Source organism: Aquarana catesbeiana, linkage group LG03 (assembly GCF_042186555.1).
Source record: "Aquarana catesbeiana isolate 2022-GZ linkage group LG03, ASM4218655v1, whole genome shotgun sequence".
Classification (NCBI taxonomy): Eukaryota; Metazoa; Chordata; class Amphibia; order Anura; family Ranidae; genus Aquarana; species Aquarana catesbeiana.
Window position 1 is genome coordinate 212,265,817 of NC_133326.1, and position 25,128 is coordinate 212,290,944.

The 25,128-nt window shown below is 40.3% G+C and overlaps 1 protein-coding gene across 1 annotated transcript; it reads right to left on the reverse strand.

Annotated features, from left to right (window-relative positions):
* Nucleotides 1-6,458: 6,458 nt before the first annotated feature.
* Nucleotides 6,459-10,524, reverse strand: LOC141134504 (secreted frizzled-related protein 1-like). Its single transcript, XM_073624023.1, has 4 exons — nucleotides 10,213-10,524; nucleotides 9,294-9,463; nucleotides 8,851-8,943; nucleotides 6,459-6,976 (listed from the first exon to the last, which is right to left on the reverse strand). The coding sequence occupies exons 1-4, from the start codon at nucleotides 10,494-10,496 to the stop codon at nucleotides 6,669-6,671; spliced, it is 855 nt and encodes a 284-aa protein (XP_073480124.1). The 5' UTR covers nucleotides 10,497-10,524; the 3' UTR covers nucleotides 6,459-6,668.
* Between the last annotated feature and the right edge of the window lie 14,604 nt (nucleotides 10,525-25,128).

Below are 25,128 nucleotides of genomic sequence, written 5' to 3' on the forward strand. Positions count from 1 at the left end.
AACCCACAAAAATCTTCCTTGTATCTCTCTCTCCTAACTGGTCTGGCATAAGTGCCTCCCTGTGTAGGCAGCTTTGCCTCGCCTTGCAGGGAAATTGTTCTCTCTCTCAGATTTTGGAGATCTGTTCCTTCCCATCCTAGTGCGTGCAGGGATCTGTTAGTTCCAGGAGCTGCTGAGAGCAAAGCTGTCCCTTGTAAACACAGAAGGCTTCTCTGTTTACAAGAGACAGTGGCAGCGGAAGTGGAGGGTGAGAGCCAGGGGTGGCGAGGGCCACATGACAAGGCGTGGCAGGCTGGATTTGGCCCGCAGGCCATGTGTTTGACATATGTGCTGCACAGGCAGTCCCCGAGTTACGAACGACTCCTACTTACGAACAGCCTCAAACGCCGACCACTTGTGCTCCACGCTGGTCCTGGATACCTCCAGATACATCCTATACTGCAGTACTGCATGGCCAGAAAGGCCCCAGATAACATAACAAGCGCCCGGAACATGCCAAATCCATGCACAGGCGGACGTTACACTTACAAATGCAGTGTTCCGACCGGAAGTTACACTTACAAATGCAGTGTTGCGACTTACGAACAACTTCGACTTATGAACAAACCTATAATAGTCCCTATTGTGTTCGTAACTCGGGGACTTCCTGTATATAGAATTATACGAGCAGTGGTAAACTGGCCATACATATAAGTATAAGTAGATAAAAACTGTTAATCCTTGAACCTTGAATAATGAAACGATATAATCCTGTTCTTTAGGTGTCTTTATTCAAAATTCATTCCAATGTTCCCACAGGGATAAGTAGTGATATTCACAGCTTTGCAGCTCTATCCAGACTGGGGAACCATTGCACAGCACTACACAACAAATGAGTGCACCAAAATTGCGTGATCACAGTTTTTTGTATAAAACATTATATTATACTTACAAAGGTGCTCAACAAAACTGGATGTCACATAAACTCCATCCACTGGATACTATGAATGTTTGATCATTGAACCCCTTCAGCACTGCCTCAAGACTGCATCCTGGTTTATGCCTTTCAAGGGTAAAGCCGCTAACATAAGAGCTACCTTGCTAGCACACACAATGACTATATGGAATAGGAGCCTGACACACCCTTCTCCCTTTCTGCATATGTCTTGATGCTGCTTATCTCCATAAAGTGCTCGGAGCCGAGGCAAGTGGCCAGTACTAGGCGGCTGTTTCCTTCCTAGCTATGTTGCTGGATGGCTGCGGCGGGGGGTGGGGGAGAGAGAAGGGATGCCCAGTCCGGCCTCATAGCTAGGGTTAGGAACCAACTAGCAACATGGGACAAAGTATTACATGTACTATGTCTTGTTGGGGACAGACATCCGTAGGCAATATTAATGAATACAACTTTTAAATGACACCCAGACACATGTATTCATACATTCTACAATAGTTGTACCTATGCTTGTGAGAAGATAACAAGATATTTACCGTTCTTGATGTTGAAAAGGGCAGGCAAAGGGACCACAGACACGCTGGAGGAAACCATATTGGAAAGACAATACAAACATGCATTGCCTCTGCGATATGTTCCTCTCCTACATTTCTGTTGAAGACTTGTGACATTGGCTAATATCATCTGTGGAGGCATGGCGTTGAGCTGAGCTCTATTGGTCCCACACATTCACTACAGTAGGGGCTCTGTTCTCTCTACCTATGCAGCAGCTTTATTGAACTTCCCCCGATTGTGTGTGCTAGCCAGATACCTCTAATGGAAGAGCGTTTGCCCTTAAAACCTTATGTCAGGATGCATGCTTGAGGCAATGGCTGTATGTTGTTGAAGGGGTTTAACAGTCAAACATTCTTTCTATCCAATGAATAGGGCAAGTATCCCTTGGATGGATTTTATGTTGCATGCTATTTTGCCAAGTACCTTTTGTGAGGTTAATACACTATGTTATAATTACATTTATTGAAGATATCAAATATTGATATTAGGTAATAGCCTGGTTACTTCTTTTGGGCCAGTGCTGTGCAGTGCCATGGTCTGTCATTATTTTTGCTAAATCAGTGGAGAGTAATAGAAAAATGGAGGAAAATTCTGTTGGTTTCCTGAAGTTTGCTTATCTGATATTCTGCACTCCATCCAAGATGATATTGTTATAATAATGAGCTAAAATGACTTGTGTTATGCTCCATCTTGTTCTTGGCAACTTTAGGTTAGGTAGACACAAAAGTGGGTACTTGGCAGGTGTTCATGCCAAGCTCCCCAACCAGTGGGTAATAAAGGGTGTACTGAACTAAATGGCAACATGACCCAAACATTGGTTAAAATAACATGGGCTCTTTGCATCTAATACTCGAAATGTAGCCTTAAACTATGTAGATGGAAAATCAAAGGTAGTACTTTATTCTATAGTTTAGTTCAGGGGTCTCCACACTGCAGCCCGGAGAGGCGATGCGGTCCTTTGGGCACTATTCTGCCCACTGACACCAACAATGGGATGTTATTTCTCCCAATGACACCAATAATGGGACACTATTCCTCCCCCAATACTAAAGATGGGGCATGGTTTACTCCCACTGAGGTCAGAAAAAAAATGTATATTCCCACTGGCCACAGTCCAGCCCTCTTAAAGTCTGAAGGACAGTAAATTGGCCCTTTGTTAAATAAGTTTGGAGACTCCTGGTTTAGTTATTAGTGGTGAGCCCTATAAAATTGATTGTGATGCTAACTGTGAACATCACACCTTTGTACATCACCTCATTTACTCTGCAGACAGGTTAAATAGACCAGTTTGATGTCTTGTACGTCTACCCTTGTCTGGAGCTTGTGCTGTCATTAACATTAGGTCAATTCAAAGGCTACGGTGCCAAGTATTGATATAACTGGATTTAACTAATGCTGGTTATAACTGGCAACAAATCTATACCTAGACAAATTCATTAGAAACAGCAATGTAGAGCATAATATATGCCAATAGCTACACAGTGCTCCTCTGGCCAAACAAAACTGCATAGTATTCCTTATTCAGACATGATATTATATGAAAATAAATGTAAGAAAGTGGAGTTAGCCTTATAGCAAACTAAGCATTCAATAAGTAACTCTTTCCTGTACAACAGTCATTTAATATGTTGGTTTCTTTCTGTGACTGCATATCATTAAAGCAGTATTAAACCCAAAAACAAATATTTATTATATTGCAGCTTACTGTGTCTTAGATGTGATGTCTGCATTAGTTTTCTTTTTGTAGGGCTTCTTTCTTTTATTTTCACCTGGTGATCCTGCCAGTAAGTCTGACAGGAGTGCTTACAATGGTCAGCCTTTATGTAAAGTCTGTATCCCAAAAGAAAAAAACACTCGCATTTTGTATTTAAATCTGCTAATACATCTAACTTTCCCCACGGACAGACTGTCCAAATGTGTCTCTGTTGCTCCTTCATTCAGAGTGGAAGGCATTCTAATACATTTTATTAATTATTAACACACTGTAATTATTTATTACAGTGTGTTACTGGTCAGATCACCAAATGAAAACGGAGGGAAAAAAACCTAAAAAAAAAAAACCTAAAAAAGGTAATGCAGCCACCACATCTAATAATTGGTAAGCTGCAGTATACCGGTATTACATTTTTGGTTTTGGATTTAGTACCGCTTTAAGTACACGTGGTTTAACATGTTGTGCCAGTTTGTTATAATCAAATTCACTACAGATTTCGGATCTGACTTTTAGGGCCCGTTCACATCAGAATATGGTGCGGAAAAACCCGCGTTCCATGCGCGTTTCCTGCACCGCATTCAAAGTGCACTGCAGTTGTGATTTGCAGCGGGTGTCAATGTTAAATTAGCAACACCCTCCAAATACGCAGGTCCCAAATGCAGTGTGTTTGCCTTCCCCAGGTTGTATGGTACAGAAGTACCATGTGATCCGGTTTCAGTGCGTTTTGCATGCACTACTTTGGTTGCAGTCCAGTGCGATTCAGCCCATTTAAATTTAATGGGCACAAATCGCACAGGAAGGCACAGAGTGCTCCTGTGCGATTCCTGGTATGAACCAGCCCTATACACAATTGATTGTCTGCAATTGTACAATTCCAGATATTTGGCTATTTGCCTTTAAAACTTTTTTACTGCTCATCCTTTTTTTTTTTTTCTGGCACATATTCTGATCATATAGACTTTAAAAAAAAAGAGGCATTTTAAAGGAAACGTGGGCTGCTATTGCTGATCTTTCCTTCTGAAAATGCTAGTTGTTTGGCTTTCATGCCGATGCATATGGTTTCAGTGCTTCAATTTCGGGAGTTGTTGACCTGGAGCAGCAAATACAATCAGCAGAACTCCTGCTCTGGTTACTGGTCCAGGGGAGTGACTCTGAATATAACATATATCCAGCCCAATTAAAACAATGCTCTGCCTGTGTGGCTGATACAGTTTTTACAGCACTTTGGCAGCGCCTGTGATTGAGCAGCCCTGGTATACAGTTGAGTGGTCGGGAGCATTTTACATAAAGCACAATATAGCACTCTATAATGTACAGATATACAAAAAAGTTATGTATAGCACAGCATAAAGGTAGAGGACTTACTACAGACAGACAGGCTGGCAGTAATCCTACTCTGACTTTATAACCACTTTAAAGTCCTTTCTGGATTTTCATTGTGTCTGTGTGCTGTTTGGGAAGTTGCTATTCACTTCCTGTACCAGAGACTCAACAGGACATTTGAGTAAATTTAAGGAAGTCAGGGGAATTCTGCTCCTAAGACAAATGTCCTAATTGGCAGATTACCTCTTGTTCTGGTGAATACTCTACAGCTGAATTTAGATTTGTGTGTAGCCTGCTCTGTTCAACAGAAGTCAGTTGCCAGCTTCTTTCGAATGGTCCTTCTGGAAAACCCAGAATTTGATGAGCCGCTATAGTCAATGGCTACAGCGAGGGAGGCTCCACTGTCAGAATAGGCAGCGAGGGAGATCCCTGCATCCACATTGCTTGTGTGGATGTGAGAATATTTGAGTTTTTTTTCCATTCAGCACACTGGTTGAACGAAGAAAAAAGCTTAAAATCTTGGATTCCCCCTCACTTTGTCCATTACAGTTGGACATTACATTACCAGGTCAATTAAGACAGTAATAAAAACCATCAGAGGGATGATGACCCTTGCAGAGTTTACCCAAAATGAAAAAAAGGTTTTGCCTAAGGCCTCATGCACACTGCTGCTGGTAAACAGACGGAATTTCAGAGGCATTTGGCTGCTTTTTCCAGCTGCCCCGGAACTCATCCAATGTTATCTTATGTGTTTATGTACACAGGTTTGTTCAATGTCGTTTTTAGGCGAGTTTAGAGCCCTTTTTTGGAAAGCAAAAAAATGAGTTCAGACGCTGAGATTAGAGGCATTTAAAGCAACAAACGTTTCTAAATGCGGCTAAACGCGGTAACTCGCATTTCGTTTACAGGCGTTTTTCATTTTTGGCTATTTTGAAAAAAAAAAAAAATACATTTTTTTTTTTTTCAAACTCTTCTAAATGTGGCTAAACACAGCATGTAAATGCGGCAAAACGGACATTTTAAACGTGGGATCTGTCAAGTTGAATCATTCAGGAGAGGTTGTAAAAATGTCCTGTGTACATTAAGCCTAAAGATGTTGTAAACTCAAAAAGGGTAACAAATTAAATAAAAATTAATTAAAAAAAAAAAAAAAATGGGACAAACTGCATGAACCACTTGGTATTTTTTCTGCCACCATTTTGCTATGTTTCTAAAGCTTAACTGACGGGGAGAAAACTACAGCCACCATTATAGGACTCTACATGAAGTTATTCATGGACATTACATGGCTGTCATCTTCTACTTGTGACATCAGCATAATCAAACAATCATTGTGGTATCTGTGAGTTTCCTATGGCTATTGTAAAGAACCTATTTAAAGCTCTAACAAGAGAAAGTGTTTAGCGTTATCATCATCAAGACGTAAATGCATACGCCTTATAGTACGATCGTATTTTTCCTGCGGAGAAACTATCTTCTTGCAATTGGGGTGTTTAACGTTCCAGCATCATGTCAAAATTGTGGCCACCTTAAAACATATCTGAACCAAAAAAAACAAACGCAATATAATACTGTATATTGCAGCATAACAGTTCTTAGAAAGGGGTGGCTGCATTTGTTTTCTTATTGAGTTTTCTTTTATATATTTTTTTTTACCTGGTAATCCTGTGACTAAAATGTTCTGTTCTTGCTGAAAATATACCTAATCTGCAAATAGAAAAACGAATGTAGCCACCACAATGAAGAACCAGCAAGCTGCAATAAATTACAATTTTGTTCTTGGGTTTAGTTATCCTTCAATCCTTTTGTCAAAAGGTCTGCAATATATAATTACATATGTTTTTATAACAGGGGCTGATAAACTGTTAACACGCACTTTCACTAGTGAATTGCAAATATACACCTGGAATCAGTGAGACAAACACAAATTGTTTTAAAGTAATAAACCTTTTTATCATAATATATTTTCCTTCTGTACACAGGATATAGTTTTTACAATGTGATAATTATGGCAAAGCACACAACATTGCCTCCTGTCTAAATAAATCTTTATAGAATATATATATGTATATATAATGTAGCTATTTACATTCTGTTTTGATAATAGTGCCTTAAATATTTTCAGATTAAAGTCCAACTGTCCTATTAACATTTATGGTGCCTCCACTTTCTGGTGGCCAGAGTCAGCTGAATGTCTTTCTTCTGCAGATGGAAGACCCTGTTGACCACAGCTTTTCCATGTTGGACATTACCAGCAATGACATAGACCATAGACCTGGAGTGACGGATCATATGGTGTCCACAATTGTCATTGATGCGCAGCCACTGTTCGATCATGTTGCGCGTGTCATATGGAAACAGCTGTCCCTGTTTAATAAATTCTACTGGACCCTCTGTCATAAACTCATAAAGTCCTTGGTTAATCTTTCTTCTTGCTAGCTTTACTTTCACAGCTGCAAAAAAATAAATAAATAAAAAAAAATAAAAGGTTAATACATTATATCAGATGTATTTTTAAACAATTATACATTGGCTTTTACTGAATTTTATCAACTTCAACTGAAGGGCCCACACTAGGGCAGCTTGTGATTTATTTTTACAGAGCTTTTTCAGCCCTGCCACAATTAAAAGCCTAATGATCTACTTCACTCAATACTATCTGTGGGATGATTGAACATACAAGCTATTAATACTATCAGCCAATTAGTATTATCACAGCCTCCCACTGTTTTACAACACCTAGTGAAGCCTTTAGGCATGCAACTGCAGCAAAGAAATGTGTATTTGTGACGGTTTTCATTCTGTTCCAATATCACGATTTTAAATGACAGTATATTGAAGCTAAATAAAAGCTGATCGCTACAAAGTTTGCAGTAAGTTGATATCTTGATGAAGATCCAAGAGAAGAAAAACAAACGGAAGTTCTATTTTACAGTGAAATAATGCAATACAGTGAAATAATGCAATACAGTGCAATGAAGCATTTGGGGACCCAGCAGATTTGCTCCTGTTGGCGGCCTAATTTCAGGGTACTGTATATGGTAAGAACAGGTTGCAAATGGGCAGATACAGCACTAGATTATGTCACCGTATAATAGATGTCAGAACATCCTCTAGAAAGCAGAGCACCTTATTACACTAGGCCGTTAAGCTGGCTATATATGGATTCAAAATTTGGCTGGTTCAAGCAGGGACCCACTGGTTGAACGAAAAAAAACCCAACAGATGTATGGCCATTAGCAGGAGTTACGCTTTGCTTATCTTAACAAAATGTATATCTACGAATTATAACTGACTCATTGGGAAAGATTTTGTAAAGCTAAATAGGTTTTCACTTTTCAAGGGAATTTTCCTTTAATTTAGTGAATGTGGTGAAAATGTACATTACAAAAAAATAGCCAATCATATGCAAGCAAAAAACGTATGTACATTGGCTATTCTTTGTAAAGTACACTTTGACCACATTCATTAAACTAAATGAAAATTCCCTTGCAAAGTGAGCAGTCTATCTGCATTTGGTAAATCAACCCCACTGGATTCAGTACACTGGGGGTTATTTACGAAAAGGAAAATGCACTTTGCACTACAAGTGCAAAGTGCACTTAAAATTGCACTAGGAAGTGCAGTCGCTGTAAATCTAAAGGGTAGATCTGAAATGAGGGGCAGCTCTGCTGATTTTATCATCCAATCATGTGCAAGCTAAAATTCTGTTTTTTAATGTCCTTGCATGTCCCCATCAGATCTACAGCGACTGCGCTTCCAAGTGCACTTTCAGTGCAATTTCAAGTGCACTTTGCACTTGTAGTGCAAAGTGGATTTTCCTTTCGTAAATAACTCCCAATGTGTTTCTGACCTAAAATGGATAACAAGTTTCAGTTTACTCTGTCCAGTAAGTCAAAGAATTAAAACCAGGGCCAGATTTACACCAATGGTAGGTCTGTACCTATAGGCAGCAGAGACGAAGAGGCAGATTTTCCTCTTATAGTTATGAGCCACACACTGGGACATCAAAAGTTGTGTTCCTATAGGTTGCAGTAATGAAACTGTAGCCCCTATTAAAGCCATAAACCTAGCATGACAGCCAAGAGCCTAGCATTATTAAAAGGAAGCTAGCAATAGCAGACATTATAAACCCCCTTTTTCCACCTGAAAGTGTTTAGACATGTTTTAGTTAAAAAATCAACAACTTCTGCTTACTAAAAAATGGCAACATGGATTTAAACTAAAAGTCAAAGTGCTCTCTGTAGTGCTTGTTAAATAGATTATAACCAGTGCAACAAACACAGAATGCCTCCCTCTCTCTGCCAACATAAAAAATGGAACTTACCAAAGTCATTGTCACAGAAAGCATCCAGGGCAGTTTTATATGAATAAGTCTCTTCAATCAGTGGGCATCCCTGACATGTTGCCTTTGGCAGTTCTGCAATGAAAACAGATCTAAATTTTAATATAACAGAAAGACAGGATATATAGTAAATGGAATAGTGACACAAAAAGATAAAATAGCATTATTTACGTATAATATATTATGCACAAAAAGATCAAATAGTATTAAATACTTATACTATGCACAAAAAAAAAAATAATCTTAAATACGTATAATTATAGGCTAACTAACATGCCATTTAAATTAGGTAGTTCTTAATAAAAATATATTTATGAAGGGTTAATTACTACCCTAGTAAATCACCCTCCTAGCAAACAATCAGCAGTTATCAAGTTCGAATTCCACAGCTATTTACTTTACACATTAATCCCGATAGTAGTTACCTTTGTATTTGTTCTGGTACTCTTTGCCAAGGTTGTCAAGGCACATGTTATCCCCAGCAGGAAAACGGTCACAGTTAAGGCTTTCAGGCCAGGATTGTTCATGGCATGCCAACACAGGGGCACAGCTGTCTCTGACAGACTCACACATGCTGCGACAAGGTGGGATGAACCTGCAAAGGAGAGGAGAGGTCACGTAAATTTCAGGTCTAGTCCAGTGTAATTGCACTCTTGTACTGCCTAGAGTGGTTCTCAACTCCTGTCCTCAGGACCCACTAACAGGCCAGGTTTGCAAGATAACTGAAATACATCACAGGTGATATTTGCTGCTTAGTAATTACAGTATTCTAGTCTGCATGTCCCCAAGGTAACACTTAAAATCTGGTCTGTTAGTGGGTCCTGAGGAAAGGATTTGAGAACCACTGGTCTAGAGTCATGTTTATGTTACCATTGATTCCCTGCTGAATGGAACCTCCCTTGACATTAATGTCCTGCTGGGCGACCAGTACTCGGCTGTGTCTGTGTGTGTTTACAAAGCCAAATTTGCACATCAATATAAATGCCATTAGCATTTGTCAGACTCTATTTAAGTTTTATTCCATGGAAAAAGGCATTAAAAAGCCAGCAAATTACATGAACAGGGCCCAACAAGACAGATTTTAATTAAATTGATGGAAATGTATTTAAACCCCTTCTTAAAGCACTGCTATACAGAAAATACTTATATGGCCATCTTTAAAATTGCAGGTGTAATTCTCAGTAGCAAACACTCAAAAACTGATAATCCAAAAAAAAATAAAATAAATAAAAGGCTGAATTTGAAACATATTATAGACTTGTTCCAATGTAATGCCTGAAAGAACTAATTTTGTAACCTAGTCTATAGTAAGCTTCATTTCATGTCTAAGGAGAAGATACTTACGTGTCCAAGCAGACAGGGGAGAAGAGAGAACACAAGAAGGTTCTGGCATATGGGTGGCAGCCAGTATTCAGCAGTTTATGCCATTCAGCAGACTTGGACACAACCTCTGCCATGCTGGAGTACCCCATCAGGTTGGGAAGTCTCATTTCTGTATAGCCAACATCATGACACATGCTCAAGTCTTCAGGTATAGAGACACATCTTGTGGATAATCCCATGTCAAATGCTTTGCTAAGTCCAGCAAGGAAAGTACCAAAGAGAAGCACGATGGAAGAAGAAGTCATCTTGGCTGAGATGTCAATGCTTGCTCAAGTGCTCAGGTACTGACAATGTCAGCCCCTTTTATACAAGTAGGTAGTCTCCAGCCCATTCATTATCCACAGCTTATCAAAACACACAAGACGCAACTTAGACTCATTGCCCACTCAGGTGATTGTTGTGATAACTAAAAAGGTGGAGACACCCCGGCATGGCAGACATTTCTTGAAAGTGATGTTTGCATAATAGATCTCATTACCTTGAAAGTGGGAAAACTACTGCAACATGTAGACTGGGATATTAAAATAGAACAAATTGGGGTATTGTTATGTACATGCTAAGTGGTAAGTGGAGGGAACCTGGACAGACTGGCTGTCTCCTGACTCCTGAGCATGAGCCAGTCTGCATTGTGCTGTACCAACCTGACATATCCTAGGGATGGACTTATCAACAGAACATGCTTTGCTATTGCTAATTGCTCTATGTCTCTCAGTACATTTTTATTGTCTAATAGGAACCTTTTACCTACGTTACTAGACATGATCAAATCTTCTGCTTTTTCTCTGGCATTTGGACAATTTTGAGTCTGGAGCCTATCATAATTAACAGACTTTACTAATTATTTGTTTCATGCTCTGATCTTGTGGGTAGATGACACAGAATGGTAGGGTGGCAAGTTTCCTGTATATAAAATACAGTTATATCTTTTATCATTGAAAACCTAAAAAGAAATGTAGGCAACCTGCAGGACTTCCTCATTGAAAGGACTACAAGTCCCAAATTGCTACAGGAAGTCCACAAGTCCTAATGTTCTAAAATGCCAGTTTAACACAACGCAGGGTAAAATCGCATGACGGAACTTGTAGTTCTACTGCAGCTAAGTAATAATTTACCATTCTCTGACCAACATCATGGGCTTAATTTAATAACAGACAAGAAAATATTGATCAGAAATAATGTTTCTTCACACTAATATGTAAAATAATTTGTTTACAAAAATATGCTTTAGTTATTTGCCAAAAAAATCCCTTCTTGCTGCATACTTGGTACAGTTTTTAGCACACCTTCTACAGGGATGTATGATAATTCATGCAAAATGCTATTATGCCCCCATTCACATTATGCATTGCCTTGGCGCAACATGTTACAAACATTTTCAGTGTGGTGGCAGTGAATAAAGTGCACAGCAATGGGGTTGATTTACTAAAACTGGAAAGTGAAAAAAAAACCTGGTGCAGATCTGCATAGAAAACTAATCATCTCTTTTTTTTTTTTTTCAAAGCTTAATTAAACAAACTGAAGTTGAAAGCTGATTGACTACCATGCTCCAGATTTTGCACTCTTCAGTTTTAGTAAATCAACCCCAATGCATGGTACATGCAATTCCCACTATTGTAATGGTACATTGGGGTGCCACTCAAAATGAAGGACCCCTAATCGTGGTTATGTGCTTTGAAATAATGAGCAGTAATGCTCAGCTGGGCATACACATTTATATGCAATGTTGTTCCCTGACTTCAGTGCATGCTTAGTAAAATTACTTTTTCAATTTCTGTAGAGAAAAATGAGCAATGCTCAGGTACAGAGATCATCAACCATGCCTTGAAGTCCCATCATTCACGGAAAATCATTGTTTGTCTATTATCCGCAGGCTACTCAACTACTGATTTTGATATTGATGACATTACTAGTGAAAATTGAGACTGATATGGTAATACACAGCCAGATAAATGCCATGTACATATTAAAAGAAGCTTTGTAATAGCCATTTTTTGAGATTCAGAAATGCTGATTACGTCACACAGAGATTTTTCTATTTTCTCCACAATAGAGGGTATAAGCCTCACACTACTTATTGGCTACCTAGGGATGAAGGGCCACAGCCTGTTCCAATAGTACATGATCATTGAAAGGACAGGTAGACATTATTTCTGATGAGACATGGTTCATCTGTGGGCATCATTAAATAAGTCCTGCAGTTTTCAGAAAAGTGTTGTCAATGAGTAGTATTGACCCAAAATTTTTAATGAAAAAAAAAAGTTAAATTTTAGAAAGAAAAGAAAAGTGGAAGTGGAATCTAGATCCGAACCTTCTTTCTTCCTCAAAGGTACTATGCCAGAGAATATTGTATATTACCAATACCCATCTTCCAATGAGAAAGCGTGTAAACTAAAGTTACAGCATAACATACATATAGTTAAAGTCAGAATCTTTTATGATCCAATGATAAAATTGTAACAAAAAATGAAAAATGTTGATCAAGCATATATACACGTATAAAAATATCTTGACATACAACATCAAATTATATTCTATGCAGGTCTAGATTCAAACTAAGGGCTGGTTCACACTGGTCCAAGTCGCATGACATGTCGAAATGAATGGTTTCCTATGAGAACCGTCTTAACTGGTCCGACTTGTGTCGGTCCGACTTTGACTGCACTACTTTGGTCTGACTTGGGCACAATTTCAGCCCATTGATTTGAATATAACTCGCCTCCAAGTTGATCATCATCTTAACTGATCTGACTTGTGGCATTCGGCGTGAGGTTTCCTTCATACCAGAAGCAAAGGAATTGTTTTGATTGGTCAAAGAAAAAGTTGCAATCATCTCAAAGTCGGATCCTGTTCATTGAAGTAGCATAGAAGTCAGACCTGAAGTTGCACGGCAAAGTCAGATGGGAAGTCGTACAGCTTTCGTGTCGGAGCAGTGGGAACATAGCCTCGCTCCCTATTCTCAACATATTTCACAGTATACCATAGCTTCTTCAGGATTGGTAGTTGACAATGTCCATAGATAAATCAGTTGATCTACCTGTAATAGACACATATAGGTGTGACAAGTTATGTATATGCATGTGGAAGACTTGTAGGATATCATGTGGTTTATCATCAAAATCCTAATAATTCCTACATGGCTAGTTTAAATCATTAATGGTTAACATACTGAAAAATGCACTGCACCCTAGTATATGATGTGAATTTACAACGTATATGTAAAGCGCTGCGTAAATTGACGGCGCTATATAAGTAATTGAAATAAAATAAAAATAAATAAATATAGTCTTCTATAACTCATATTTTCAGTACAGAGATTGAAAAGCTCTTTCCTTTAGCTACAGTAGCTGTGACAGTTGCGTTTTTCACTATATTGCACAGTACACATTGGATCCAGGAGTAAGACATTAATTTGTTTTTAAAAATGTATAACTATGAGTTCTGAGCATGGAAAAAGTGAAGTGTCTATTCCTGCAGATCTGCAGACATTACATTACTGCAGCAGTCTGGCACAAACAAGCTGGCTATACTGTTACACACATGGCACTATATTAATTAGCCTCATATTAAAGAGATAACATAAAAAGTCTTGGATATGCATAGACTGTATTCCCTATGAGTGGAGCAGTGCAGACACCTGTCTTGATATCAGACAGAGATGCCTGTCTCCCAGGACTCATTAAGAGGAGACAAGACCTGGGTAATTACCTGGACTGATAAACACCCATCTATTAACACTTCATTGTCAAGTTCATCAAGCAGAAACTGCTCCTAGTCTCACTTCTTTGCTATCTAAATACTGTTTTTTTGCCTTTTAAAGAAAATTGGATTATACTTCAAAGTTTGTTTAGCATATAGCACCAAACTCATCACAGGAAATGCATCCCCTAAGAACTGAGGTTTTTCATAGCTCTGTAAAATATCAGCCTTATCTCGAGCCTTTTATCTCACATAAGATTTATTAAAAAACATTGTTTTTACTTTTGTTTTGTTTTTTTTTAAACTGGAAAATAGTAGTATCATCTTGTGTGACACATGCCCCCTATTTCCTAATTTAGAAACATTTAGCTCACGTTCACATTGGGCCAATTTGGCACGCGATTTTAAAATGTCAAATCGCGTGCCAAATCGGCGACTATTGCCAGTAATAGCACCGTCCGAATCAGTGAGGCGCCGCACTGATTCCTAAAAGTAGTTCCTGTACTACTTTTGGTGACTTTGGGGGCGATTTGAATAGACATCTGTGCATGAACCCACACAGATGTCTGTTAAATCACCCCCAAAGTCCAACTGCATTGCCGGTTTGAAATCGCGTGAGTTAAGCTGAACTCGCACAATTTCTAACCCGCATGAGTAGGCCTCATGCACACTGGACATTTTTACAGCTGCTGTTTTTGGCTTCAGATGTTTTTGTTCTGCAGCCAATAAACTCCCCAGCATGTTCTCCTATGTGTCCATGCACACATAGGCTGTTATCAGAAGTTTTGGCTGGGGTGTTTTCTGGCTGGAAAAAACCCCAGAACTAGTGGGTTTTGAGAGGAGTTATTCAGCTGTAATAACGCTTTTACTCTGAAAAAAGCTGAAAAATGCAGCGTTTATCAGCGTTTTTGAGCCATAAGCTTTTGAGGGAGTATAATTTTGGTAAAAAAAGCTAAAAGACACTACAGCTAAAAAAACGCTACTGCAAAAATGCTGAAAAATTCAATCCAACAGCTAACGCTACTGGCTTTTTTTATAACTTCTAGTGTGCATGAGGTTAAAGTGGTCATACATGTTACATATGGTTACATATATATGTGGGAAAACAATTGCTACAAAATGAACAGTGATATCCCTACTACGTACGTAGTAATATACATCCATCATTCAGTGCAATCTCCCCAGTACTGAAGGTGAGCCTTTAGTATTTAGTGCCATATTATATCTCTTTCATTACTTTTTTATCATAACAAAAAGAAAATCAGGAAGGTTTCTGATCTAAAATATATCTTTAGTGCTAAAGCCAGACATAGATGGTTCAAATCTTGGCCAATTCAGCAGGGACCAGCCAAGATTCAAACCATGTATGGGCAGGCTAGTTGTACCCGAGTTGATCGATTGATCAACTTGGGTACAACTAGCCTGCCCATACACAGCCAGAAGAATAAAATTGCTCTGCGGGAGGGATTCCCCTGAATCAATCAACACTGACCATGGTTGCATGAAAGAAAAACACACCGTCTATGGCCAGCTTAGAGTGACAGATCAAGGCAAGAGGCTTAGGGGGTCCCTGCTCGTAATAGCTTACAATCTAAAGGAAAAGGGAAAGGATACGATAGGTATTAACTGTGTGGGGATGAGTTGTTCAAGAAAGTAAGCATGTTGAAAGAGAAAAGGTTACTCACCATACGAAAATTCTCGTACAACAGAATACAACTTCAGAAGTGACACAATGTGTAGTATAATTTTGTATGTATTCTTTTGTTTCTGAGCATGGGTAGTCTTGTTATTGTGATTTTTTTTTTCGTACGAAAACCGTACTAATTAAATGAAAATCGGGCGTAGAGTTCACGTATGACACAATTTTATAGTTTACACATCCAGCTTTTGTCAGACAAAGAAACGGAATCGGCTGTCGAAAGCACCATACTAACCATCTGAAAATCGTCAGATCATTCATTGGACAAAATTTTACTTCCGATTTTCATATCGTGTGTACAGGCCCTAAGATTCAGATGCTAACTAGAGGTGGGATAGACTTCCCTGAAGAGAAAAGTTTTCAGGGTTCGATTAAAGGCAGATAGAGTTGGAGATAGCTGTAGAGGTTGGGATCAGGGCTTCTAGAAGAAGGCTCAGGGCATACGCATAGGAGGACGTGACAAGAGAGCTTTTGAGCAAAAAGTCTTGGGAGGAGCAAATTGGATGGTTCGGTTGATATTTTGAGATAGGAATGGTTATGTAGCTGTGGGAAGAGTTGTAGATGACTTTGACAAATTTTATTAGTTGGGGCATTGGCAAGGAGGGGTGACAGACACTGAACGGTTGGTAAGGTGGATGAGTCTGGCAGTGGCATTCTTGATAGGGGGATAGTCTGTGTATAGGTAGACCAACTAGGATGGAGTTGCAGTAGTAATTGTGAGAGATACCAATACAGTGAACTGATAGTTTGGTGGTATCATTGGTTAAGGCAGGCCATAAACAATGCAACCAGTTTTTGCAGGAAAGAAATTTCCCCATCAACAGTCAGCAGCGCTGACAGAGGAATCCCTCCTGCCGAGCCATTGTCTGCTCCCAGCGTGGGCTGGCAGGGAAAGCCGTCCCCACCAGGAGAAGACAGTGATTATTACTAGTGGCTATAGCAGCCGCTAGTGATAATCGCAAGTGAATTCGGAAGGCTGGTTGTGCCCAAGTTGATCGATCGATAAACTTGGTACATTCAGCCTGTCCACACATGGTTCTAATCGTGGGTGCTAAAATAAGCGTGCTTTGATCTGCTAGTCTAAAGGGGGTGCAAACAGAATTTTTGGGAACGCTATAGCACACCCAAGCACCCCCTGGCACTGGCCCTCTTCAAGTGGCATCCAAGGGCTTGTGCCATATGTGCCTTACCCAAATATGCCACTGCTTTTTTTTTTGTGTTCCAAATGATTAAGACCCAGCTAAGAGCATGTGTAAAGAAAATAACAAGGGGCTCTCTTTGTGTGTAGGAGTTTATTCAACTCTACCTTTTTTCTTCAGATTTAACGCAAATGCTTTTTTTCTTTTGTCAATTGTCCTGAACAAGACAAGCGTACTTAATCAAAATGCCTAGTTGTATTTAATATATCACAAATCAGAACACAAAACCTTTGTAGTTGGCAGACACTTCTGAATTTAATTTGCATAGTTAGGCACACACATGCCTGCTTGTCCATTGGAAGGTTAACATTACATTTTTATTCCTTTCTGTTTCTTACTAATTAAAAGTTACAAATTGTAGGTTTTTGTGTGTTTTCAACTGCAGACAATGGAAAGCAGATGCAAAGTCTTTGTTCTTTCTCTTCTTTTTTTATTCGTCTTTTCTAGTTCTGTGCAGTGACCAGTGGAAAGGCATCTAGAAACAGACAGAATAAATACTAAGGTTTGGTTCACACCAATGCAGTGCACTTTTGATCTGTTTCTGCATTGCTTTTTGCGGTGCATTTTGCATTTTTGCACACACATTTGTCACACATTTTTTGATGCATTTTGCATTTTTTTATGCTTTTTTTGGCCAATTTGTTGTTGGGTGGATTAAAAAATGCAAATCATTGTAAAATCATAGCAAAAACGCACTACATGCTTTTCTGCAGCTTCTCTGTTGGAGACTGCTGAACCAAAAACGCACTGTTTTGCTTTGAGCCTCGGTTCACACTAGATGCGGTGTGAATTCGCTGCAGATTCCACACTGCATCAAAATCGCAACCCATTCATGCAAACTGATTGCGGAGTGTATGCTAAGTTAACAACACCCCAAAATCGGTTTCTAAAAACCGACACCCTAAACACAGAGCTTATTTTCAGTATCGGATTGCATGGGTGTGAACATACATGCAATCTGATTCTGGTGCGGACAAAAAAAGGGTCCTGCACGAGTTTGTTGCGAATGCGGTTCCATTTGAGCCATACAAATCCATGGCTCAAATCGCACCCTAGAGACACCGCATGTAATTTGCACAGGAATGTGCTGCGATTCCTGTGTGAATTACATGCAGTGTTCCGCACAACATCAGTGTGAACCCAGGCTTAAAAAAGTCCCTGACCCTTTCCAAAAATGCAGCAGCTGAAAAAAACAAAGATGTGAAGGTGTCCCCTAGGAAACCATGTTAAATGGACTGTAGTGTATTTCTGCAAAAAGCATTAAAAAACGCATACATGTGAACCGAGCCTAACAAATTGATTAAACACTGACTAAACCAGGGTATACACATATCGTTTTTTATCGTTGAACCAGCAGGTTGAACAAGAAAACTCACAGTTCCACACAAGCAATGTGAATGCAAGGATCTCCCCCCCCCCCCCGTGCTATTGTATTCTGACAGTAGGGACTTACCAGACTAACCCCCCGTCAGAATACAAAGTTCAGCGCTGCAGGGATTGGCTGCATGCGCTGATCGAATGCTGGTTTAATAGCAAAAGCGTAGGTCAGTTAGTACTGCACCGCTCCAAGCTCCAAATATAGAATCTTAGGAAGTCCACTGCTCCAGGTGTAGGTCACAAGAGCTTGAAGAGATTGTCTAGCTCAATACATATAGCAAAACCACAAACAAGGCTGCACGCCATGCAAATCTCACTGATAAGTTTACTGTGTACTGTTGAAACCACCCTTGGTCCACACCCATCTGACATGTTTCGTCCCTAGGGCTTAATCATAGAAATCATTGCTGAGAAAAATATAGTATCTGCCATAGCTTTTTTCCTTCTGAAATCACAGCCTGGCTCTCCTTATCTGGCTCTCTTTGCTTCATCAAGGCACAGACATTGATGAAGCATGCAGAATGAAGAATGAACTTCTAACCTGCAATCTTGTTTCATGTCAGGAAATACTGAGGCCATTGGATCAACATAGCAGCCACGGAATTTGTATATTCAGCAGCCTAACTAACGTAGCCTCTATCTATGCTTTCTCATTGTAAGCTTTCTTAAAGTGGATCTCCAGCCACATGACCATGCACATCATTCAGCCCCCTCTCCCCTTCCTTGAAGCCCCCCATCATGTTATAAATGTATTATTTATTCGTTTATTTATTAATACAAATACTCTATACTAACTAGTCTTCTAGCCACTCCAGTGATGTCACATGTCCTTCCTTCTGGACTGAGTGCAGAGCTGGGACAAGAGATGGGCAGGAGCAGTGGCGGCCCGTCCATAGGGGACGCATGGGTGACGCCCCCCGCCCCCCCCCCCCTTTTAAATGTAAAACATTTTTCAAAAAGGCTCTTTAAAACAAAAAAAATAGAAAACAAATTTTTTTAAGTGCACTGTGTTTGGGTGTTGGACACAGTGCACTATGGGAACCGCCAAGTCAATGCAATCCCGAGATTGCAGCGCTTCATTTGCAGGATTTTTACCTGCTCTGTGGCGCATTCCATCATGCCGAAAAACTTCCACCCGTAGTATCACTACGGGCAGGTGCTTTGTTGTTGTAGTTAAGAGGTTACTTTCGGTTTCCCTGTGCCACAGGGAAACCGGAAGTGACGTCTGAAGCTCCGTGGAACGCACGGCCCGAGCGGAGCTGGTAAGTAAGGCTCTAAGGCTGCAAAATAGGTGAACTGCGAGCGCCATGCTTGGCGTTCGCAGTCCACTCAGCTGTGTTAGGAAAACGAATGACTATCGGCTTTCCTAACACTGAACCGCCTCTCCGCCAATCAGGTGCTTGGGTCCGGATTGGCTGAAACGACAGGTGCCGCCGGTGGAGGAGAGGATGGGATATGAGGCAGGAGAGGAGATGCATGAAGGACCCTGCTCATCACCGTCACCCGATGCCCCACAGACACAGGGTAAGTGCATGTGTGTGTGTTATTGCCTCTGCACCACGCTGCACCCACCCACATGTGGTCCTCAGAACAATGTAACTGATAAGAGTACAGCACAGTCAGGGAGCACAGAAAGTATTCAGCTGACAAGAAAGCTTTCTGGCAGAATCTACAGTTTTTTTGCACTTATTTAACAGGTATTAAAAAAAAATACTAATGCCCTGTACACACGGTCGGATTTTCCGATGGAAAATGTCCGATCGGAGCGTGTTGTCGGAAATTCCGACCGTGTGTGGGCTCCATCGGACATTTTCCATCGGATTTTCCAACACACAAAGTTGGAGAGCAGGAGATAAAATTTTACGACAACAAAATCCGTTGTCAGAAATTCCGATTGTGTGTACACAAATCCGACGGACAAAGTGCCACGCATGCTCAGAATAAATAAAGAGATGAAAGCTATTGGCCACTGCCCCGTTTATAGTCCCGACGTACGTGTTTTACGTCACCGCGTTCAGAACGATCGGATTTTCCGACAACTTTGTGTGACCGTGTGTATGCAAGACAAGTTTGAGCCAACATCCATCGGAAAAAATCCTAGGATTTTGTTGTCGGAATGTCCGAACAAAGTCTGACCGTGTGTACGGGGCATAATACTTTCAATATTTCAATAGTATATTAATCAGACCAAAAGGAAGCAAATTATAGAAGTTAATTTTTAGGGTTTATATATCCTTTAAGCTGACACTGAACATCCTCTGGCCTCCATGTATGTCTAAGCTAAATCTGCTTCAGCTCACTTCCATCCATAACAATGATCCCTTCTCCTTGTAAGTACATAGCATACTCAAATGTGAGGACTTCTAGTTTGTGTATGAATTATGCAACACTGGGAAGTGTAGCCTGATATGTGCATCCATTGTTCACTACATGTATACCATAGACTCCTTCTTAGGCCGGCCATAGACGGTTAGAATCTTGGCCGGTTCTGAACCAGCCAAGATTCGAACCACATGTGGGCAGGCTGAATGTACCTAGTTGATCAATCGTTCAACTTGGGTACAACCAGCCTGCCGGATTTACTTTTTGCTTGTGGCTTGCTAGCAGTAATTACTCTCTTCTCCTGGCAGGGACAGTTTCCCCCGCCCTCCTGCCCGGAGTATACAATGTCTTGGCAGGAGGGATTCCCCTGTCAACACTATGTTGATGGGGGAATGGTACAAATTTCTTTCTGGCAACCAGGGTTTCCGGAAAGAAATTTGCACCATCTATGGCCTGTCTTAAGCCTGGTACACACAAAAAGCTTTTTTTTGTTCAACCCAGCGGGCTGAACAAAAAAAAAAAAAATCTCATACATTTTTGTACTAACACAAGCAATGCAATGTTAGTACAGGGATATTCCCTGCTGTGCTATTGTGTTCTGTTGTGTCCCCATCAGAACACACAGGTCAGCACTTGATCAGATGCCATTCGGTTGCTGGTTTTCCAGCATGTCCGTTCCACAGAAGCCAGTCATGAGACAGGGAGCTATACACACAGGCCGAGTGTCAGCCAGTTTCTACTGTACTGGCTGATTTCAGCCCTTGTGTACCCAGCTTTACTCTGTTAGGATGGCCATACACGGAGTGAATTTCAGACACTTTCTGATGAACTGGCTGAAATTCAACCCATTGGTGACCTCCCCAACATCCGTTGTTCTAAAAATCGAAGGAGTTGGGTGGAAAATCGTTGGCCAAACAGCAACTGTATCAAATCAAATGCAGCCACTGTCTGGGTTTTCTGACAGCTGCAGGTGCTGGCTGGCAGGAGAGATTCCTCTATCCAGCCCAAGAGGTTGGACTCATCCATCTTTTCTGTTGATTTCTGCTGATGTAGTAGAGATAAAAAAATTGATAACCCTCTTGGTGAATGCCTCAGACTGTAGTAGCGTTATGCATAAAATAGTGAAAGTATATATCAGATAAATGGTTATTGCCTGCAAGGCATAATGTTCACTCTGGAATGATCAGATCCCTATATGCGTGTATTGGCAGCATTACAGTGTAAATGGTGACAGACGATAACCACACAAAGACTGAGAGCAGTTAGCTTCCAAAACATTTATTATTATATCCACCAAGACATTCCCCACACTGCTGCCAATGCCAGGAGCCTCAAGCAGAGAAGCAGAGAAGCAGCCAATGCTCATATCTACTCCTACATATTGAGCATACTATGTAATTTTATGAATATGTCATTTCACGAATGACTAATGCCTGTAATGTCTCTGGCTTTTATATATTCCATACATGGTGCAAGGAAGCCTTTCACCCGTTTTTTTTTTTTTTTCGTCGGCGTGACACGATGTAGCTTAATGTTTCATTTGAACAATTTTGTGAACAGTGTTCTTATTACAGAAATTACATAAAAATATATGCACAGCTCATTTTGATACTACTACAAATGTAGGAGGAAAGATACAATAGGTACAATATGATGGCAATACTTCATGCATAACACGTTTTTTTTAAATGAATACATGAACAAATACATTTAGGAATGAATAAAACAGCAGGTGAAGCCAACAACTATGAACACAAGGATAAAAATTAAAATTTTATTCTACCCTATAAGTATTCGTATAAAAAAATGCTACTTTAAATCTAGATAGACATCGTAAGGACATACATTTTCCTGATGTTCAAGAAATTACATCTCTGATAGCTGGAAAAAACTGGGTAGTATAGGAAGCACTAAGGCTTCGTACACATGGGTGCATTTGCAGCATATTTCTGATGCTGGTGATGCCCTGGAGCAATGTACAGGTGCCCATAGACATGAATTGTTGAAGGTGGCTGTACATAGCTATGTGCCTTTATTAGCATAAAGTAGCTAACAAAGCCACCTTCACTCATTCAGATGCAGTCACTCTTTGGCTGACAACTTTCCACTTGGCTCCTTTGATTTTTCAATTGAACTTTGTCAAGCTTGGTGGGGCCAACAGGGTCACCATGGGTTGAATTGCAGCCAATTCATCAGAAATCAGCTGAATTTCAAGCCGTGTATGGCCAGCTTATCTTAATGACCAACACTGATGCCTAAGATCATGCCGGAATGCCCAACTGTCCTCTAGTATCCATGGCCAAATTTTAAAGGAATCTATTTATGATTGAAATGCTTTTGCTGGTAATTTGAAATTTATACACTGCAAGTGCTTCGGCCGATTAATAAAGAAAATGTCACTCCCATTCAGATTCTCTATGTACAGGACACAACAACAAACAGCTTTTTCTTTAAGAGCAGAAACAGGTAGGACTCCACAACAAAGTTTGTTAAAATCCATGCAATGTACATGGATCACCCAGAAGGGTGAAGGGTGGAAAAGTGCAGTTACGCTTTAAAGATGAACGTCATCAACACCTGTTAAAACAATGAAACATTTGGTCAGGATTATGTAATTAGTGTATATTGTGCAATTGCCATAATTATACCACATTTAATGGAAAGGGGAGTGTACTGTAGTGTGCAGCACAGTGTACAGAGTGTGGTGGCCAGGTGTGTGTAACGTACATGTTATGTTACATAATCCTGACCACAGTTCTCTGTATATTGTGCCACACATTGCATACTCCTGTCTGTTGCAACCCCAACTTACAGAGTGCAGCTGCTAGAAGTACATAGCACACAGAGCACTCGGGCAGAAGTCCCCCAAAATCATACATTTTCCCCAGTAAACACCCAAAAAAGCAACCCTTCAGGTAAATCATCCCCCTTTCTCCTCATGCAAAACCCCAACCCCTAAAAATAGCTCCATCCACCGATTATCTCTGCATTACCTACACTCCTGCTTCACCACTCACCTTTTCACTTCATCCACCACTGCTCACCTCTGAACCCCTCTACTCCTTGCACCCCTCTTCCAACACTGCTCACCACTGAACCCTGTTCCATTTTTCCACCACTGCACCCTAGCAGCCCTCTTCCACCACTACACTGCCAGCAAATCTCTTCCATCCACTTGCACTACTGCATCCCTTGCATCCACTTCCACCACTGCATCCATTTCCAAAACTGCATTGCATTCACCCATCTTACACTACTTCACCTCACTAGTGCCCTTTTTCTCTTAGTGCACCCTCCCCAGTACTCCTCTTCCACCACTGTACCCATTCCATCACTGTACCCCCTCCCACCACTGCTAACCATTGTTGTGGACATGCATGTGGCTGAGGGCAGTTCAGGACTAGGGGGTGGAGCCAAGAAATTTAAAGGAGAGGTCAGGGCAGCATTGCCAATTAGTAATATGGTGGATGGGGAGGGGGGGTGTTGCTGCAGCAAAACAATGGCAGGTGGTCTTGGCCTTGGGACCAGGGGTACTCAGCAAGAGATGCAGGACCTGTGGCATGGGTGCTTGGCGCTTAAGTGTTACATTTTGTAGTGTATGAAATGCCCCCAGGTTGCTATAATTGCAAGGAAGCAACATTTAAATGTCTTGATAGTTAAAAAAAATCTTAGCTGGTTGGCTGCTTGTTGAAATGAAAAAGTGATTTCAATAACATTAAATTACAAAGTGGCTTGCATATAAATTATATATATTTTTTGTGAAAGTAGACATTTCTTTTAAAAGAAGAAACAAAACTAAGGTTCTGTTTCCTCTTATTGAAAAGCTATGACAAGTATGTATCACAGCTCAAAAGTCTTCAGAGCGTGTTACTGAAGCAATAAACGATTGGTTCTTTGCTCATTTGCACCTTTACAGGATCGAACCCTACTCTTCAACACATATCTGGATTTTACCATTCTTCAATGGGAAATTAAAGTCGTCCATTGTCACATATATAGTAAGGCAATGCCAGCAGGCCTAATCTTGAGCGTTGCTGCTTGGAAAGGACAAATCATTGATTTTACCAATGACTCACTCAGTGCCTCCTATGAAGGACTACTATACCTCCTCTTACTCATTCCTTCATGCTAACCTACTTTACACCTTTAATACATCTCAGACCCACTTTGTCTAGAATAGATTTATTTGTATTTCCCAACCCACTCCTGCCACCAGAGACAATTATAACTTTCTTAAAATTGCGCAAGATGTGAACTGACCCGTAGAGTAGCATTACTCGTTTTATTAGAAATACTTCCACTTATATGTATCAGATAACAGTGTAGAAACGTGTGATTTATGGTGCTTTGTTTTACTATATAATCAATTCGCTTCAAGCAAGAATTATCAGCATTGCAGGTAAGATCCAAGCCTCTCCAGTACCTGCGACAGCAGGCGTTGCCATAAACACAACTGCTCAGCTTAGCTACGTTTGTATTTATCCCTATGAAGAGAAGAAGAGAGAATAACGATGCAGCTAGATGTAGGGTCACCAATCTCAGATGAGAACCAGATAAATCAAAACAGGTTTTCTATTCCGTCCA